The 20,025-nt window shown below is 39.7% G+C and overlaps 2 protein-coding genes across 3 annotated transcripts; both read right to left on the bottom strand.

The window, feature by feature from the left end:
- Window positions 1-267: 267 nt before the first annotated feature.
- rrp12 (ribosomal RNA processing 12 homolog) lies at window positions 268-10,560 on the bottom strand. Its single transcript, XM_077613045.1, has 34 exons — window positions 10,340-10,560; window positions 9,652-9,875; window positions 9,453-9,536; window positions 9,220-9,296; window positions 9,046-9,151; window positions 8,850-8,966; window positions 8,002-8,140; window positions 7,797-7,924; window positions 7,126-7,224; window positions 6,960-7,051; window positions 6,764-6,875; window positions 6,412-6,512; window positions 6,223-6,337; window positions 5,509-5,651; window positions 5,297-5,418; window positions 5,155-5,219; window positions 4,817-4,979; window positions 4,604-4,758; window positions 4,463-4,530; window positions 4,158-4,251; window positions 3,917-4,075; window positions 3,753-3,833; window positions 3,579-3,684; window positions 3,318-3,425; window positions 3,051-3,208; window positions 2,885-2,976; window positions 1,883-2,038; window positions 1,630-1,799; window positions 1,430-1,537; window positions 1,301-1,347; window positions 1,126-1,201; window positions 806-873; window positions 653-735; window positions 268-583 (listed from the first exon to the last, which is right to left on the bottom strand). The coding sequence occupies exons 1-34, from the start codon at window positions 10,476-10,478 to the stop codon at window positions 481-483; spliced, it is 3,858 nt and encodes a 1,285-aa protein (XP_077469171.1). The 5' UTR covers window positions 10,479-10,560; the 3' UTR covers window positions 268-480.
- Window positions 10,561-11,728: 1,168 nt separating this feature from the next.
- ubtd1a (ubiquitin domain containing 1a) lies at window positions 11,729-19,352 on the bottom strand. Of its 2 annotated transcripts, XM_077613235.1 has the most exons (5): window positions 19,068-19,352; window positions 18,610-18,699; window positions 13,523-13,750; window positions 12,660-12,845; window positions 11,729-12,576 (listed from the first exon to the last, which is right to left on the bottom strand). In XM_077613235.1, the coding sequence occupies exons 1-5, from the start codon at window positions 19,117-19,119 to the stop codon at window positions 12,362-12,364; spliced, it is 771 nt and encodes a 256-aa protein (XP_077469361.1). In that variant the 5' UTR covers window positions 19,120-19,352; the 3' UTR covers window positions 11,729-12,361. The 2 variants fall into 2 exon arrangements, with proteins under 2 accessions (XP_077469361.1, XP_077469362.1); XM_077613236.1 differs by lacking the exons at window positions 18,610-18,699; window positions 19,068-19,352 and adding an exon at window positions 15,982-16,348.
- Window positions 19,353-20,025: the final 673 nt, after the last annotated feature.

Raw genomic sequence — 20,025 nt, forward strand, 5'->3', positions numbered from 1 at the left:
AAGACCAATTATGATGTGTATTATTTAGTGCTACAGTCCTTTTCTTGAATTAAACAAATTGGCTTTTAACTGCTGTCAAGACACTAATAATCCATCAGTGACATTTATGGAGCCACAAGACAAAATTGGACATTTTAAAAATGGTCTTGGAGTGTATTCAATGTCATACTTTTGATATAAACGTTGGGGAGGGAGGGTAAATGTGCGAGGTAAGATAAGCTTCTTTGTATTTTGTTGGATGCAAAGATTACCATCTGATAAGCGGCATCTGCTCAAAACGGTTTATTTTGTCAATAAAAGCATGACACTTTTTAAATAGTGGGGAAACATGCATTTTTACTGCATGGTTCTTCATAAGCATGATTTATTAAGCAATACAACCCCCATGTGGGTGCAAATTTAGCAATGAAATAGTTCAAAATCAACCTTGATTTCCACTTTACATACAAATGACTTTTAGAACACATTGATTCCTATTCTTCAGACTCTCCTCTTGCTCTTCTGCATTTTCCTACCTGACAGCGCCCCCTTCTGGGCTCCTCTTACCATCCCCTTGAACTGGCCCTGGAGCTTGGCCCGCTTTCTGTTTGGACAAGCGCAGCCTTTTAAGTGGTCTTCTTTTTAAAACAAAATAATTATATGTTGTTCCTACCTGCGATTAAGCTGGGACTTCTTAAGCGGGATATAAGCATACGGGTCAGGTTTGCCGGTCTTCTTAATGTCCCCTTTTCCTTTCTGTCAAAAAATTGATATTAATGCATTTATGTTGATGCAGTCTGTGTTTTTTCCCTGATGCCTGCTTCACCTTTGATTTGTACTCAGATCCAAAGTTTGTGTTGCGTCCCAGAGGTCTGTGAATGCCCGAGCCACCGGCTGAGTGAGAACAAGAAAACTTCAATTTCAATATAAAATAATGTCATACAAGTACTACAAATCTAATAGAATTACTTTGCCCAGGTGCTTGGACAAAATAAATAGTAATTTTCTTAGTATAAGACAATTTTTAGTCCATTTTATCTCTGTGGCTATTGTGTTTTTTTTTTGTTATTTTCTTTTTTAAAAATCCTCTAATTTCGTTGTGCAGTCCAACATTTCATGATGACGTTAAATTTGTGCTGCATGTACCTTTATATTTCGGCTGTGGTTCTGTGTCCATTTCGTCCAAATCAGCGCTTCGAAATTTACTTTTTTGTGCCTTTTTCTGAAACAAAAACAAAAAAAAGCCAGATGAATATATGAAGGAAAAAGAAAAGGTTCAAAGTCAAAAAGTGTCAGACTTTGGAGGAAAAAAAACACTTACGCTCTTCACTCCAGCTTCTTCCAAAATATCCTTCAACTCGCCATCATCTTTAAGAAGTGTGATGCATTATTTCCAACAAGCTTGCAAATATTGAAGATAAGTATTAATATCAGAAATCTTGAATGTTACCTTCCTGGTCATCTTCGTCATCCTCTTCTCTGATTATCAACCGCCCGTCTGACGTCGTCTTGAAGCCATTCGTCGCCTTGCCGCTCTTTTTCTTCTCGGGGTTGGTGGCTACCAGAGTGGAAACACAAAGCTCGCTGGTCACCGCCGTGAAAGCGCTAAAAGCGAGCTGTCAGAAAGAAGCTAGCAACCCTCCTTTTTACCGAGCACTCTTTGTGAAACTTTGGGGTCCAAGAAGTTAAGCGGGTCATCATCCTCTCCCTCTTTGAGCCAGGCCTGACCCTTCTGCTGCTTTGCGCTTTTCTTCTTCCTCCCAACCTTGACTTCGTCCTCCGACATTTCGCTGTCCGTCCCCGCCAAGAGGTCTTCAATACTGACCAGGAAGAAAAGAAAAAGACGCGGTTACAGTCGGACGTTCATGTCAACGTCACACGGGCCGACAAAGAGGTGTCATACTTGTCATTGGCGGATTTGGGGGCCCGCTCTTCGCTGTCCGAGTCTTCCTGCTGCTTCTGCGCTTGTTTCTTCCTCTGGGTGCGAGCCTCCATCTTGCGAATGTTGGCAAGAGACTTGTGGTACTCGACAGGCAGCATCGTCTTCACTAGCTCAAAGCTGCACACAATTATACAAAAGTACAATTTCTTCCCTGAGCAGGCTCCCAATTCCTCAAAATCAAAATTTGACTTGCTGGCTATGGCAAACCTCTTCATTTTAGCAGCAAAAACAGCACTCCAATTTTTAACAGACTGTTCTCACAAATGATGTCCCATTCCAATTTTCAATATCGATGCAGCTATTTTTGGTGTATTAGAAAGTATCCTATTTGGTCACAAGATCGGAGCTGATCCAGTGGTTGAGTGTTTTTGGCTGCTGTAAATCAAACCACTAGGCCAATGTGTCTACTGAGTTCGACTACTTCACCTTAGAAACTAATGGTTGTAACAAACAGATTACACTGTGTAATATTTGTAAACAACATTTTTTGAAGAGGTATGAGCAAGGCTAACTTTAATACAAAAAATATGATTTGTCATTTACTGGTTACATTCTTTTTTGCATTATTTTTACTGGTCTAAAATACGGGCATCACAACCCAAGAAAATTGATTCAGTTAGAGAAGTCAGAAGGTCACTTTAGGGACATATCATCTAACACATCTCCATGCCTGTTGGAGTAACTGTGTTTAACAGATAGGATGACTTCTGCCTAGCCATCCTTTCTTTGTTCTGAGCAATGCGAGCCACCTGCGCTCTATTTCTATGCTGCTGCCTTGGGCCTCCCCTCCTTTTGTTCCCCGAATAACTAGAAAAGCAGGCAATCTGTGAGCAAGTGGAGCAGCAGTGGGACTGCAAAGTGTTCCGCTTCTTACTGCAAAAAGCTACATCTATTTTGCGTGTCCTTTTTAGTCAAGGTAGATGTGTACTATATAATCATAATTCAGATCTAAAAATGCCTTACCCAAACTTTCTGACGAGCTTGGTCAAGATATTCTTGAGTTTGGCTCTGAAATGTCTCCTAGCATTATCTGTGATACTTTGGATGCCTTCCATCTGACAGGGAAAAAAAAAAACGTTACAAACTCCTGGGTAGGACTCCATCTTGTCGAGATGAGTCCGCGCCTTACTATGACAGTAAGATGGGATGCCAAGGTCTTGGGGTCCATGACAAAAAGGATGACCTTGATGAAGCTCAGCGCCGCTTTGACCACTTCTCGGGTCCGAGAGGCCAGTAACAGACACATGTTTTGCAGAAGCGTCTCCATGGTGGAAACCTCAATAGAGTCTGACATAAAAACAACGAGTTCACTCTTACAGCGGATATAATAAGTCAACATACCTAGCTTAATTTTATCTTAAAAACCTGTAAATGTATATACCATATGTCGTCTTACCTCTATACTCATAAACCAGTCGTGTGAGCGCCATCACGGTACAAGTGATCATCGTAATGGAGCCTGTGAGGCCAGCGTAGACCATCACCAGATACTGCTCCATGGCCTCTACAACACAAAGAAATGCAATTACAAAGCTAGAAATTTACAAGCTGTGGCTGTTTCAAAGTGCAGTTGGGACTAAATCAACAGCTGTTATTGGTAGTCAAAAAGTACAGTCCTTCCACTCCTAATTATCTTTACATGGTCTTGTTAGCTTACCTTTTGTGTCCCCATAGAAGCGCACAAACGCGTTTCCTATTTCAACCAGCAAGGTGTACGCATTTTTGCGCGCGCCGATGGACACTTCATTAGTGCACACGATGACCTGAAGAACAGAGCATTAAGGCGTAAGGGTCAGGGGTCAGCACCTGTGCAGCGTATTTGTTAGGTTACCTCTGGCAGGACAGAAGTGATGAAGTCATTGTGCTCTTTGTCAAGTCTTTTCATCACATGGATGAGGCACTTCAGTCGCGGCTGAGGACAATAAGTGCAAAAATGAGATATCGCTACCAAAAAAGGCTCCATCGATCATGCTGAGCCCATCAGCCTTTTCTCACCCTTTTTGCCGGCGATGCAGCCTGTTTGAGGGTCTCCAGCAAAACCGCTTTCAGAGTGTCGAGATTGGCCACGACAAATGACTTGCTCTCATCTCCTTCCCCTGCACACATCTCTTCCAGCACGCGGTACGCCTTCTTCTGCATGCCCGGTTCTTTCATCTGAACAGAAGAGAACAGACAGTTGAGGGAACGGGAAATGCGTTTGTGACATCATAGCTTTGACTGCGAGTCAACAAAAAACCTCCAAATACGGCCTGATGAGCTGAAATGTCTTTGTCATGTTCAGCTGATCCAAGAATGGCGCCATGGCGACAACAAGGTCCAGCATTGACAACCTAAGACAAAGTGAAGAGTGATATCATTGACAGTCTTGTGTACAGTATTTTCTCAAATTGTGGCCGTTCATATTGTTGTTGTTCTGTCATTGCATTTCTCCAGGATAAGCTATATAACCCTAATGTTTTTTAGCAAGAAAAATATGCTTGTGTCCAATTCTTTTAACATGTGATTTAACTTTATCACATAATTTTATAATAGTTAGCTTACCGTGTGAACTCGGTGCTTTCTGAACTGGTCAATCTGTCTGTGGCTTTTTGCAGGAATGTGTTGATCATCTAAGGGTGATTTAGGTAGGGTTCAATAAACAGAAGCTACTTTAAAGCCAGATTTTTTTATTTTGTCACCCACCTGCTGTTCAGTGACCGTCAAGTAGACCTTGATGGTGTCCAAGACAGCCATCCTGTAGGATCCAGACACTCCCTCGTCAGGGGGTTGGCTGTACACGTTGAAGAGGATAGGCAGGAAGTTCTTGGAGAAGCGACCTACTTCGGCTTTTTCCTCCTCTGCAGAAAGACAACGGTCAAAGGCGGCTAAGTCACCACGGGGTAAACACCATCTTACCAGTGCCGCAGCTCTTATTGATGATGGTGCGCAGGGCCTGGCAGATCGTGAGCCGCAGCTCAGGATGCTCGTTGATGGCCGTGCCGAGAGCCCGAGCGATCCCTTTGAAGGATGGCACCAAGTCCACGGGACACGTGCAAAACCCGGGAAGCATGGTCCAAATCTGACAATGCATTTTCATTTAATACAATACTACTGGGCATTAAATTGTATTGTATAAGTTGTCTGTTGTTGTCAATTTTTCAACAATGACATTTTTTTTAAATTTAACTTTGAATGACCACTGATTAAAGTGACAATATGGTTGTGTTGTCTCAGAATGTACGATAAAGGAGTACCTGAAGCTGTAAAGTTTGATAGACTTTGGCTTCCAGGTTCTGACCCGCTTGCTCCAACTCTCCAGCTACAACACAACGCAAATAATAATCACTGTCATATTCAAGTTGTTTTCAGATCTTTCTACCGCTATCAAAATTGTACCTCTCTGCTTGAGTGTGGAGGCTAGAGGAAGGAAATAGGATATAAAGAAGCTCAGGTGAGTATTCTTCACATGATCGCGGATGACCGGCACCAGCCAGCTGCGCGGGAACTCTAGGTCGTCGCTAATGATAACCAAAAAGACACATGCACTGTGCAGTTATGTCCGGAAAAGATGCACTTATTATGATTATATGTGAAAACTGAGCACTTACTCATAGCCAGTGATATTGAGAGGCACGACTCCCAACACGACCTCTGGGCCCATAATCTCCACAGCGCTACCGACTGCCAGATCCAGCTCGCCGCTGTATGGGAATCGAGGGGTGGCGCGCAGGTCGGCGAGGGACTGCAAAGACTACAAAGGAGGAGTAAAGAAATAATAATGGTTTGCCAGAAACAATTGGAACTCCCTCTTTTGAGCTATATATACCGATTCCCATTTTATGAGCATTAGAATTTCATCTAATAGTGGAGAGTTACACACCTCATTTTCCAACCACAGATTAATGTGTTTTCTAAAAATCATAGTAGTAGCATATTCACCAGAGTATTGCCTGTTCCAATTTATAGACATTGTACAATTTCAGCAATATTTGTAGTAACAGGTCCTTGCTCATCAACAGAAAGGAATTAGGATTATTATGGCATGGTAGGGCCAAAACCACATGGGGTCACATACCAAAAAAGGGGCTATCTGAGCAACTTGACCACAAGTGACCCTTCAGCAATGGATAAAAAGTCAGCACAGAGATGTGAATGACACTTTCTCTTCCAGATGCACTGGTGAGTTAGATTCACTCGGGATATTACATGGGAGCTCCGAGCCGTTCTGAGGCAAATCGGCCGGTTCGTTGTACAAAATTCCAAGAGTAGGGAAAACATTTCATGGCACAGAGACAATGTTTACAACTTTAGTGTGATCTTACCTTGGTCATTACAGAGTGTGCGTATTTCCCTGCAACCTTGTAGAAACAACCAAGTATTTGCAAGACAAAAGGCCAGGAGGCATGGAAACGATAGGACAAGCCATCCTCAACAGTGCTGAAACACATTCATGCATATTAGCAAGATAACACAAGATCCAAATTGTTCCCAAATGAAAACAGGTCAGGTACCGAAACATTTTGCAGATATAGGAGGGGTTTCCTGCAGAGGCTGTTGCAGATACCATGCCGATTTCCTCCATGTGAGGGCCCACACACTCGGTCAACAGCGTCTGGAACAGGAAAAATTTATCTGTTCATTTTCTGTAGTGTTTGTTCTCTTCTTTTTACAAGATATGTTTTGTTGCCCATACCAATCCGACGATATTTAATAGATTATAATAGGTTATTTGCTCACTGTATGTCAAATCTTATTTCATCTTAAAGTGAAGAATAGTGAGGAAATAAAGTCATGAGGCCTCAGAAGAGGAACATAACCTGCTGCATTCACACCTGATCAACCTTTACTGAATTGTAGCGTTACCTTGAGCATAGTGGCGGCCGCAGAGACCACTTGCGTGTGAGATGACAAGAAGCACGACATAGTGGCTGAGAAGAGGCGAGGGAGATGGCCTAGACTGAGAGAACTCTGCAAACTGAACAAAAGACCGACTCATTCACTGGAACGCAACAACAACAGATTTGAAAATTCCCCAGATGATTCCTTCAGTATGTGTTACCATGTTAAGTGAACATGTGCCTGCTGCATGACGGCAAGCCAGGCGAGGAGAGGCTGCTGGTCATTTTCACTGGGCAGGTAGTCGTACAAAGCCTACAGAGAAAGTCGGACACAATTATACTCGTTTTCTCTTTCCAAAGTCATTGTTTAGGGTCCTTTGGTCTTACTGTAATGATTTGCGCATTGAGCTCAGGTGATAACTTTGAGGCAGCTGGTTTCCCACTGAAGAGTCTGTGGAAAGTTTGCATGGCGCTGGCGGTCACCATCTGCACACAAAAGGGACAACAAAAGGAATTGTCGCATCAAATAATTTAACTCAACAATCAACATTGGAAAGTTGAATTGTTGAATAAAAATTTCAATTTAAAAAGATGGAATTGCCAACACCAGCAGTTAATGAGGTAGTTTTAAAACGGGTTTATACGTCAGAAATTTGATATTATTGTTTTTTGAACGTCAAAATTACTTGATGTTCATCTGATTAAAGTTTAGAAAGGAATAAGATTGAATTAGAAAAAAATGGTCTACCTTTTGAAGGAGAACGATTATTTAATTAAAAATGAAAAACAAAGTGGATTGACTTTTTTCTCCTTAATCAGTCAATGGAGAGCTACATTGGCAGGGTTGAAGTCCCATCTTTGGTGTTCGTGAAACCAGCGTTCAAGTGGAATTATCACGGAACAACAAAAGCTTGCAATGTGAGTAGTATACCAAATTGACTATGTAAATATTTCCCACATTTCCAAATATTGAACACAACCGTGCAACTACATAGTATTTCGCATAGGACTACGTGTGGGAATCCAGAAACTGGCTGTTTTTTTCCACACATTCTCACCGCGTGACTGAGTGTCATAACTCGCAGCAGCGTTTCACAACATGACTTGATAGCTCCGAGGGGGAACGTCAACATTAGCTCCTTTAGGAGGCCCAATACGTGGAGTGTTGTGGTGTCCTCTCTGTTCCCTGAACACACACACACACTTTAAAAAATGACCAGGAACTTGGGTTATTTTCTTACACAAATTTAAAAAAGGACGTACCCCCTGCCTGCTCAATCTCCTTGATGCAGAACTTGGCTGTGGACGCAGCAGCAGGGTGATGGGCAGGGGCTTTATCTGTGAACAGGAAGTCACTCCCTCGGAGGATGGAGCACACGCCTTCCTGCGCCGCTCTACGCACCTACTCGGAGATGGTGTTGTATTCGTTAACAATTACGAACATACAGTTCGGTAAACAGTCCGACAGTGGTACCTCTACTTACCAACGTCTCTACATACAAAATATTTAGGTTACGGAATCCCTTGATTCAAAGATTTAGTCTTGGGATACAAATTTAAGTAACTCAAACACAAAATCTAAAAATAAATCAGATATGCCCCGTGACAAATACACTTTCTGTGCCCTATATTTTATTTTGAAATGGCGTGAAAGAGTTGCTCTCTAAACAGCTATCTCCCAACACCACACTGGCCTCCCATTGGCTAGGAGGTAGCTGCACACAAGTTTTGTGAGTTTTTCAAGTGTGCTTAGAACTTTATTCTTTATTTTAAATTGTAGGCCCCCAAAATGTTAAGCTTTTGAATTCATAATTTTAAGTTGTGTGTTTCCGTGTGTGTTCGTATGTTTTGTCTTTTGCCAAACGTTCTACCTCTCTCACCTATGAACTCATCCTTCAACAACAGTAGAAAATGCTTTAGCATGTGTTTGTAACTCATTGAAATGGCTCAATATATTTTTTTATTTGCACGTTTCATACAAATTTGATTTTCTTTTAGCATTTTTAAAGAGCTTAACAAAAAATCATGTTAAAAAAATTATAATAATTTTGTAAATAGAGGTACCACTTTAAGGTTAAAGGGAAAAATGTAAAGAAGACGAGCAAGCTGACCTTGGGTTTGCTGTGCACGGTGAAGCTGAGGATGCCATGGTATGCTTGAAGAGTGGAAGGGTAAGTCCAAACAGTGGTATCTTGTTTTCTCAACAGAGTGGCCAAGCACGGGAGAATCTAAGGGTGACAATAAAAAGACAATCAATCTGATGTGCCATGAAGCAATTTAAAAAATAAAATAAAAAGACATGCTCACCCATCTGAGAGACGATGCGTTTTCGGATGAGGACTGCTGGGACATGATGTTCATCAGAGCCTTGCTGGTGTCGGAGAATTTAGACTTGAGCACTGGGGCGGGAACCCTGAGAGTAGCCAACAACATTACATTTGACGTTTTGACACGATTGCACCCATTTCTGTGAATGCATACCTTTTCATAGTGAGGTTTAGGAGATAAGCAACGGCAGATTGTGATTCCGCTGAATCCACCGCTTCCAGAGTAGTCATCTATAAACACAACGGACATGTGTATATTAATGTATTGCATTGAGCTCAGCAGAGGTTCCCAAACCAAGAGAATAATTGACAACATGACATTAGATGTAGATCAAGAAAACGTGTTTTTGAAGTATCACTGCCAAGTGCTCAAGTCAGTAGACTTACCAGAGCAGCAAAATATTCTGTTTCTGTCTCCTTCCCTCCTTGGCTACGTATCACCTCCGTTACAGCTGCCAACACAGCGCAGATCTTCAAAAAACATTTGAGAAGAACATCCACATTAAAGTTGGCCAGGACTTCAACATTGAATCCTACAGATAGGTATTCCTTTTGAATGACATATGTCATCCACCTCTCTTCCTACCTCTTTATGAGCAGCGGAGTTGGACTCCCAGAAGCGTTGTACCTTCTTGAAAGTCAGGTTAGAACAGTCCGAGAGACCACTGAGGAAAGTTCCAGAGGTCCTGTACGACAACGCTTGATCTTCTTCCATGCAGGCATCTTTCTGGCTTGCTGTTCTGATCTCCAGTGGACCCGTCTGCAGCTCATTGTGGAGCTTGAGTGCATCAACTGTCAAATCACTTTTGCCTGCAAAAAACCATAAAAACGATGATGCAACGAGGTACAATTTCATCTTAAAAGACACTTGCAAACACCAAATAAAACACTTGAAAGTGGATTAAGATAGCTCTACACTAGCATATAAGCATGAATAATGTCATCTTTGAAAGATCTATTTAAAATAACTGACTCCTGAGACTAAAATCATTAGGTAAGCCTGCTTACACAGCTCAACACAGCCATATTTGTTGGGTGATATAATGTTTTGGTCTCCTTGTTATTTCGCCATTAAGAGTTGAATGATGTCTGTTGATCATTTCAATTCACTTTAAGTGTTAAAGTTTCACCTCGTTAATAGTGACTTTCCGTGACATCTCACAACGAAACTACCCAAATAAATAACAATGTTGTAGATCGAAGATAACCAGCTAGCATTTGCTAAAATTAGCCCGGCCCCTAAAATCCACGTGCATAGGGGGAGCCACATTTACCAGAAGGTCGGCTGAAAAATCGACTTTTAGCGGCATGTCGATGTTGGTTCGCCTGTGGATTTGAGTCGCTGCTGTGTCCTTTCTTCCATCGTTTGAGTTTCGAAGACGTGCCAGATCGAATTTTCCCCTTTTTGGCCATTTTCACACTCGAGCCCACTGCGTATAGACTGCTCCAGACAGATGACTGTGTCGCTCCTTTGATGACGTCATTAGACGAGACCTTGTTTTCCCTGGCGAGGGCGCTGTGTACATTTCTTCATTCAATACTGTTTCGGTATGATTTATTGTAATTATATTTATTCATTCATCTTCTAAACTATTACTGGTGAACTAAGCAATATGTTTAGTTTTTGCTCAACTTTTCATTGGCTGAACTCAAAGATGTACGACTCTTCCTTCCACAAGAAGGCATACCTCAGGCAAATATTGTTCATAAATCTGATAATCCGCTTTTGAGTATATTTTGTATTGGGGGCGTGGATATATGAACATATTTTAACATGAAAAGCTACGCTATAACGTGCCAGTTTTACAATATTGCACCAAGTGTACCAGCGTTTAAAGCTCAATGATTGTTTCACTTGATTTAAAAGGTTTAAAAGAGAATAGTAGAACGTGTTGACTCATTCCTGGAATAAAAAGAACCAATCATCTGATAGTACATTGTCTTTATGTAGAATAAAGTCATGGGATGACAACTGAGCAGTCAATTGGCCAAACAACACACATGTAAATATTTACATTTCCCCCATGTCATCCTCTTAAATTACAAACAAAAAAGGAGTGCATTGATTTTCTATATTGGGAGATGGGTTTGCCACTGAGTAAGAATACAAACAAGCAAGAAGGGGTGAGTGAAAGTCACAAATCACAAACAGTGACGTGTATTTTGCGATTGTACTTTTCATCTATAACAGGGTTAAGAAACCTGTCCAATATTTTCGAAGTTATGTCAACGTCATACTAAAATCATGAAAACAAAGTATGATTAATCATCACATCATTTTCTGTGGCCTGTCATGCACACTAACTTCACGTTTGTAGCTAAAAATACCCAATATATTAATAGATTCATTGCTGAAACCAAAAGCTAATTCTTTGTGTATAGGCAATGTGTTTGTGTACATAATGACCCTCCAAAGAAAACCATACTTATGATGTGGGAAAAAATGTTACGTGTATATTTTTTGTATATCTCTGAACAGGCAGAAAATGCATATTCTGTGTGCAACACGTGTGTTAAAAAAGATTAATATTTATTCTATGTTCTATTTGACTGACTCATTACGATATGATATATACCCTATTTCTGTTTCGGAATTATTTCCAAAATATGTAACCACCCACAAAAAATAGGGGACACAGCAAACAAGAAAAAAATAAAACTAACAAAATTAATATTTTTTAATTCCCTATTTCCTGTTGAACTATGCTATTACAAGTTGTGTGGTGCCAGAGAGAAGATCATGTCATCACTCATTACAAGTAATCATAGGTGTAATCTTTTTGTGATCATTATTTTTAAAAATATTTGGATTAAAAAACGTTTTAAGATACATATGTATTCTATAATAAAGATTTGGCTTGCTGGTGGTGCTAGAGGAAGGGCAAAAGTGCATCATCAAGTGTGATCTAAGTATTCAATAAATAAACAAAGCAGAAATATTGACAAACAACAATATAATATTTTCAGGAAGCAAGACCCTGAGGGTAAAATGTGTCAGTAATTTTGGGACAAAAGGGAGGGTTAAACCATATTTATAATCGTACTACGGGCATTTGTGGTTTGAAAGGCTCTTGGAATTTGTATACATTTTGTCCCACTGGCTGGAGGTTTTCCACCCAAGTTCCAAAGTGTTTAAGTGCTTTTTTAGGACGTTTTTAGTAGGAAAAGAAGGGTAACGAATATAAAAAGGAACATTATAAAAGCAATGCTCTTCTAGAAAATTTTACAGAAAACCCCAGTGCATAAACTCTCTGATTGCCTCTTTCTTTCTGGCCATTTTTTCAAACATTGCTTACTTAGTTGGTTATAAGTGGAGGGTTCATGTTGACAATGACTTGGACAACAAAGTCTTTTTGAATTTTAGCATCCTGCAAACGAGTCTTGTCTGTGAGGAGTTTGCCAGAGAAGAACCACCTCTGGCGGGACACGTCAATGGCCTCCTGATTCTCCAGCTGCTTCTTCAGCTCGGCGATGGTGTCAGCCAAGCTAGCTGTAAGACGTACATCCTCGCCTAAGAAAAAAACAAAAAGGTAGAGTTAACTTTTCCTTGTTTTTTCTCGTGGGTTGTCTTTGTTCTTGCATTTCTTTTCTCACCTGAGGACAGTCGCACGCGCAGCTGAAACTCTTGCCTGCAGGGAGGAGGCTGCACTTGCTTTTGTATGGATTCAGAAATTTTGATCTCACTGCATGTTTCATTGATTAGATTGACAGGCGGTACCAGTGTGTACGCTGGAAGTTGATAGCGGTTTCCTAGTTCATCGTAACTCTCTGTGAGAGAGCCTGTGCAGATAAAAAAGGAAGAGGATATAAAAGTGACAATACTCGAAATATAGATATTTCACACATTCCCACATGATGAATGTCAGCAACATTCGCAAAAAACGACAAACTAAGATTTCTGATGTGAAAATACTTAGTATAACAGGAATCATTATTGTAAAAACCTTGAAGTTGCCTTTCTTTTCCAATTAACTCCAACAAAATTGAAATTCTGTTGTCAATATGTGTTACCTGCTGAGTCAATAGTACATGCCAATCAGTGAAGCAGATATAAATGTAGTGAATGAAATAAGTACTAAATCTAAAAAAAAGCGCTTATTTAATTTCTATTTTCCTTAGGAATCTGAGTAGTAATCACTACTAGTAATCACTGGCAGGAGAGCTGTAGTAGAGACCAAAAAATGTCAACATTGACTGAAAATCTCATGGATTTTTCCGTGCAGATGAAAACGCACATGTCAATGTCTTTCTTTTATGTCTCTGTGTGCACCAATCCAGTGGAAGTGGTCACGCAGGGGTGTTATGTAATAACTATCAGTGTGGTAATCTCCAAACAAGTGATGCGTGGCCATCTGCAAACTAACCTCTGACATTTTGAAAATTATGACAAGTGGGTTCTGCCCTTGAATTCAGAATTCTACACAGTTTGCCTGCGTGGGTGTCTATGCAGTGCATACCATGAGGCAATGTGATGCAAGCTCCGTCCACGATGGCTTGCGCTAGCTCCAGGTCATTGCACTCGGCAGCCAGGGCAGCTGCTCGGAGCGCATCCCAGATCTCTTTGCGGCCATCGAAAGCCGGAGCCGTGTCCCAAAATTCGTCCCGTTTACTCCTGAGCTGGCCCTCGGTCATCGGGTACTCGCTCTTCCACTTGGGACGCTCCTTCTTGAGAGGCTCGTTTCGTCCTGAAGGCAAATAGGCGACACTTTCAGTCAGTTTAAGTCCTCATGACAAATGTTTTAGTGAAATAATTGCACAGTAAACAATTCTTTAAGTAAAATGAGACCAGAAAACCGTATTAAACCTTAATCCTGCCGCGGAATCTGTATGAATCAGATTTGTATTGCAAACAAACATGCTGTATCTTTTGTTTTCATTCATTTTCTGAACCACTTATCCTCACAAGGGTTGCGGGGGGTGCCAGAGGCTATCCCAGTTAACTAAGGGCAACAGGCAGGGGACACCCTAAATTAGTGGGCCAATCGCAGGGCAAAAGGAGACGGGCAACCAATCATACCTAGGGGCCATTTATAGTGTTCATCCAGCCTACCTTGCATGTGTTTGGGAAGTGGGAGGCAACAAAAGTACCCAGAGAAAACCCACGCAAGCTTAGGGAGAACATGCAAACTCCACACAGTGATGACCGACCTGGGATCAAACCCAGAACTGTGAGGCCAACGCGCTAACCACTCTCCAAACGGGCCGCTATACTGTATCTTGATATTTTCCAATGTGTTATAGAAAAATACAAAGTCATTTCAGTGTTGCTCTCTGACAATAACATCTTGGTTGACTATAACGTAATCTAAAAATATGAGCATGGTGATGATGAAGCCAAAATTAATTGGTCCTTGGATTAAAAAAATGTCCATCATGTACTAAAAAATTAAATAGTCAGGCATGCATTGAAATTCCTAGGGGAAGATTAAATTCATTTGACCCGTAAATAATTCAGCATAGTACAGTAGTCTCTCAGCCTGTCATCTCCAAATACAGTAATAGAAGCACTATATAAAAAATGTCATTAAATGAATAACATCCGTTGACTTTATCAATCAAAACTCATCCTTATCTTGGTTAATAGCAGATCTCATAGTTGTTCTAAATCACGTGTCAAAGTGGCGGCCCGGGGGCCAAATCTGGCCCGCCGCATCATTTTGTGTGGCCCGGGAAAGTAAATCATGAGTGCCGACTTTCTGTTTTAGGATCAAATTAAAATGAAGAATATAGATGTATATTAAATTTCCTGATTTTCCCCCTTTTAAATCAATAATTGTAATTTTTTAATCATTTTTTTCTGTGTTTTTAGTTCAAAAATCATTTTGTAAAATCTAAAAATATATTTAAAAAAGCTAAAATAAAAATTGTTTTAGATCTATAAAAAAACTGGATATTCAGGGCTTTTAATCCAGTTCTTTTAATCCATTTATAACAAAAAACAATCAAAATATTATATCTAAAATGGTCCGGCCCACATGAAATCGAGTTGTTAATGCGGCCAGCGAACCAACCCGAGTCTGACACCCCTGTTTAAATGTTACGAGAAGTGAGTGGTCATATGCTGACAGCTACTTGTCTCATTACCCCTGATAAAGGGAGTATTTTAATAAGCATGATCATAATGACAACGTTCATTTAACACAGAATTGGGAGTGTAATTAAAGTGATTCATTCTGGTGAGTCTGGAGTGAGTACACATAGAGTATGCAGGACTGCACACGGGTGGACACGCCTGGATTATAGGCGGTAATCAGGTGCCACATAACAGGATTTAGCGTTCTATGGCTATCCTCAACGGGCATTGGCTGGACGCAGGAGCAAGCTTTGGCCAATGACAATCAACATCACCACATGTAGTGCCTACACTAAAGTGATAGGTATAATACATGCAATACTATCTAATCCGCCTGTTTCCCCACTGCAAGGTTTATATTCTGTTCTAGCCATCGTAAACATCAAATTGGATCATGAATATTACATTCATGTGTTCATTCTGTTTTTGTTCATTTTCTTTTAGGTCAAATTGTATGAAAAAAAACAGTTAAAAGATTGGACATTTTATTTAGTAATCTTTCCCTGGATCACAAATTAATCTTCAATACTGACTGGCATTAGATGCCTTAATGAAGATGTACAATTTGGTACTGACCACATTATAGGTTGTTTGGAAATCATAAAAAAAGGTTGTTCCTAAATAAAAAAAGGAAATTTATAAAATAAAAAAATAAATATTTGTGAAATTACAGTTTGTTTTTCTGGAAAAATTGTACTAAATCACTTCAAGAAGAGGTTATTTATATGTTGTCAATGTAAAAAAAAACAATGAGCAGTAATAAAACAAAAAAAAAAGTGTAAACTAACAAGCAAAGCTCTCTCTATCTATCAAACCAGCCATCCATGCATCCTTTCAACTTACTTTTCAGCAGTATCCTTACAGGTGGATTTGGAGAGTGATAGTAATTGTATTCCCTGGAGTTGGGGACTCCCATAGCACTATTGCTATTTGTTGTAAATGCAGCCACACCGACAGTTGTGTCAGTCAAAAGGGCAACACACTCCAGTCTGTCTGGTTGAAATGACAGTCCGCACCACCATCTAACCCGAGTGCGTGAGAATAAATGGCCACCCTTCTCCACTTAGAGGCGTTCGAAAAAAAACCAACAACCATAAATATCTTATCCCTGCTTTTTGTGGAACAAGAGTTCAAACTGGGGAAAGTAAGCCCGACGTCCTGGTTGTCTTGAGGGTTGAATCTCGATACAAGGTCTAATCCTATCACTTCTATTTGGAGTCGGGATCAAAGGCCCAACCCTATTAGCAGTCTCGTAAATTCCATCAGACATCCACTAGGCTGGAATCTGTGCACAACCGGCACAAGTGCAAATGGTCAAGTACTGACTTCTTTGAGATCATGTTTTGCAACTATACAATGCAATATAAAATAAGGCATGGAGTAGGTGAGGAGCAATGTTCCCACAATTTTTCATAGGTTTGGGCATACAGACAACCTTCCTGAGCACACTGAGGACCACTGTGAGCAACATCAGAAGTGCTTGCAATGGCCACACACCAGTATGACACCTGCCATCAGTAGGTGCATTTCTACTACCCATAAATGATCTAGTCATAATAAAATGTAATGATTAGTATCCATAGACAAAACATCTTAATAAATGTCACTGTAATATCCGCAATAATGACTTAAATTCTACTTCATTTTTCGCATTTGTCCTTCTCATTTGTCATATTCATTCAAATTACTTTTCTGCTGAATGTGTCGCTTGAGGTAGTCAAGTTTCCATTTAGTCCATATTTTTCCATCCAAGCGTAACACATTCTCAAGTCTCGGATGTCTTTAAAACAAAGAGGTTTCGAAACTAAAAACTATTAAAACTATTAAAAACTATTAGCCCAAGACTGGACTAAATTACAACTAACACGAGTATTTGTTTCTATTCTGTCAAAATATTCAGTTAGGAGTTCTTGCCTCATTGTAGAAAATTGATGTAGTGTCCAACTCACAGTAACTCTTAAGTAACTATTAACTTATTAAAGTGGCAAAAAAGGGGTAATAAAACTGATTTGCATGACAAAAGCATTTTAATTATGCTATAACACATTATTATTTGGAATAAACATTTGCTTCAGTATTTAAGGGGATTTGTGGTATAAACCTCTATCACAAACTGTGGATATCTTATTTAGGTTTGCAAACTAGTTTATTTAAACAGTATTTTCATACATCCTTGTTATGGCTTACTAGGCCTCTTAGCATCGAGCTTTCAAAGATCTGCACATGGCCATGGCTCTATTCAGACGCAATGAATAGTAATCCACTTGAATGCAGCCAAAATATTACCTGATGCCAAAGAAGATTCAGCCACCTTCTAAACCAGATGTGGGCAATGCACAGCCATTGGGCTATCAATAACCTACAAGAGCCCTCGATACAACCTGATCATCTGTGGTACTACATTTATGCCACCTGATGGTGTAGTGGTTCACTCGCCTGAATTTGGTGCGGGCAACCAAGCAATCGATTCTTGCTCAGTGGCCCTGTGATTGGGTATATGAATGGTGGTCTATCTCTCTCTCTCTCACTATATATGTGTGTGTATGTGTATATATATATATATATATATATATATATATATAGGTATGTATATATATATACACATATACATACACATATATATATATATACACATATACATACACACACACATATATATATATATATATATATATATATATATATATACATATACATATACATATACATATATATATATATATATATATATATATATATATATATATATATATATATATATATATACATATACATATACATATATATATATATATATATATATATATATATATATATATATATATATATATATATATATATATATATATATATATATATATATATATATATATATATATATATATACACATATACATACACACAAGCACGTCGGCCTCATCACAGCTCTGGGGTCCTGGGTTCAAATCCAGGTCACATACCCCTGTGTGGAGTTTGCATGTTCTCCCCGGTCCTGCGTGGGTTTCCTCAGGGTACTCCGGTTTCCTCCCACATTCCAAAAACATGCATGGTAGGTTGATTGGACACTCTAAATTGTCCCAAAGTATGGGTGTGAGTGTGCATGGTCTCCTTGTACCCTGCGATCGGCTGGCCACCGATTCAGGGTGTCCCCCGCCTCTGGCCCGAAGTCAGCTGGGATAGGCTCCAGCACCCCCTGCGACCCTAATGAGGATAAAGCGGTTCAGAAAATGAGATGATACACACACATATACACATATGCACATATACATAAATGTGAACCCTATATGATCATCTCTGACTTAGTTAAGTCAATGTTATGCATATTTTTGTTCAATGCTGAAAGTATAATACCTCGAGTTTTAACAACTGAGCAGTTTATCATATTTATTCTTTTATCTAGTTATCTATTCAGAACAATGATTCACCATGCAACTCTACATACGATTTAAACAATATACAATAGTTGCTTACCTCCACGTTTTTTGCTCCTGGTCAAACTCCGAACACTCCCTTGGCCATCGCTTCTGCTTCTCCTCCCCACGCAGCCCCCCATCACGTTACCTTCGGACATACGTAGCAAATAACATTGATAAAAGATGAATACGATGTATGGTAGACATCGGTGAAGGAAATACTAAAGAATTGGGGGGAGGAATTTTCGTGACCGCTCAGTGGGATCTGTCACGTTTACGTCACGTGTAAAGCCATCTGACCGTGGCACGCGCCACTGCCACGCGCCACCACCACTCACATTAAGTGGACATTTATATTGCGTCTGTGTGTGTCTATACACAAACAGTTAAGCATTTTATTGGCAAATTTACAACGGGTGTTTGTAAAAAAAAAGAAGAAAAAAAAGAAATCATAAATAAAAAACAGTAAAAATATATTTTTGGAGGGGGGTTTACTTTTTAATTATTTATACGTACCTGAAATCCAGTCTGCTAAATGATGCATTCGTCGCCAGTTGGCTTGCCACATCCGATCTCCGAGTTTTCTCACCTGACTGAGAAACTGTCCGAAAATGTCGATTTGGGCTCTAAATGGCTTTAAACAGTACACGATCAAATAAATTAAAATGTTTAGAGTTAAAGACAAAAAGATAGATTCCTTCCAGCCAATCCTTCAGAACATCAAGGGTACCTTGCTTTGCATCCATAAAGAATTAAAGCTCGATCAACCTTCGCGCATGCGCGTGTTACAGCCATCGCTTCAGGTGCAGTCAAGCTAGCAGAAGTCAAAACTGGTCAAAACAAGTAGCCCTTTCACAATAATAGCTCTAGTGGCTACGGAGGAGGACTGTAGTTATTAAACGAGACGATACCGGTAGTAGTTCCAAAATGATGCTATAAATTCCATAATATAACTCATCTAATTTTCTGAACCACTTTATCCTCATTAGGGTTATGGGGGTGGCATGACCTGGATTTGAACTCAGAACCCCAGAGCTGTGAGGCCTACATGCTACCCACTTTTGCCACCCCACATATTATAACCACACACATATATGAATCTGCCAGTATACAAAATTCATATACTATCACGGAAATCTTATTTTTAAGAGTTACGTTTATATGATAATGCATTACTTGTCATTCCTCTACGTAACATCATATTTATTTTTTGCGATGGATGCAAGCAAGCCATCTGATGTGCACATGCTTTATGTAAAGTAGCTATTAATTCATTATCCCTGCTTCTTATCCTGAAAATAAAGTATTTAATGTTTTTATAGAATTTTTATACTGTTTGAAACTAGAAATACCTATACGTTATTTGTCTGAGTTAATTACAAATCACAAAATAAATGTACGTAAATGCATTATGTTAATAAAGTTAATTTATGCATAATGTACATGAATGCATGGTAGAGAATAATGTGGTTAA

The sequence above is a fragment of the Stigmatopora argus genome, chromosome 11 (assembly GCF_051989625.1).
Source record: "Stigmatopora argus isolate UIUO_Sarg chromosome 11, RoL_Sarg_1.0, whole genome shotgun sequence".
Classification (NCBI taxonomy): Eukaryota; Metazoa; Chordata; class Actinopteri; order Syngnathiformes; family Syngnathidae; genus Stigmatopora; species Stigmatopora argus.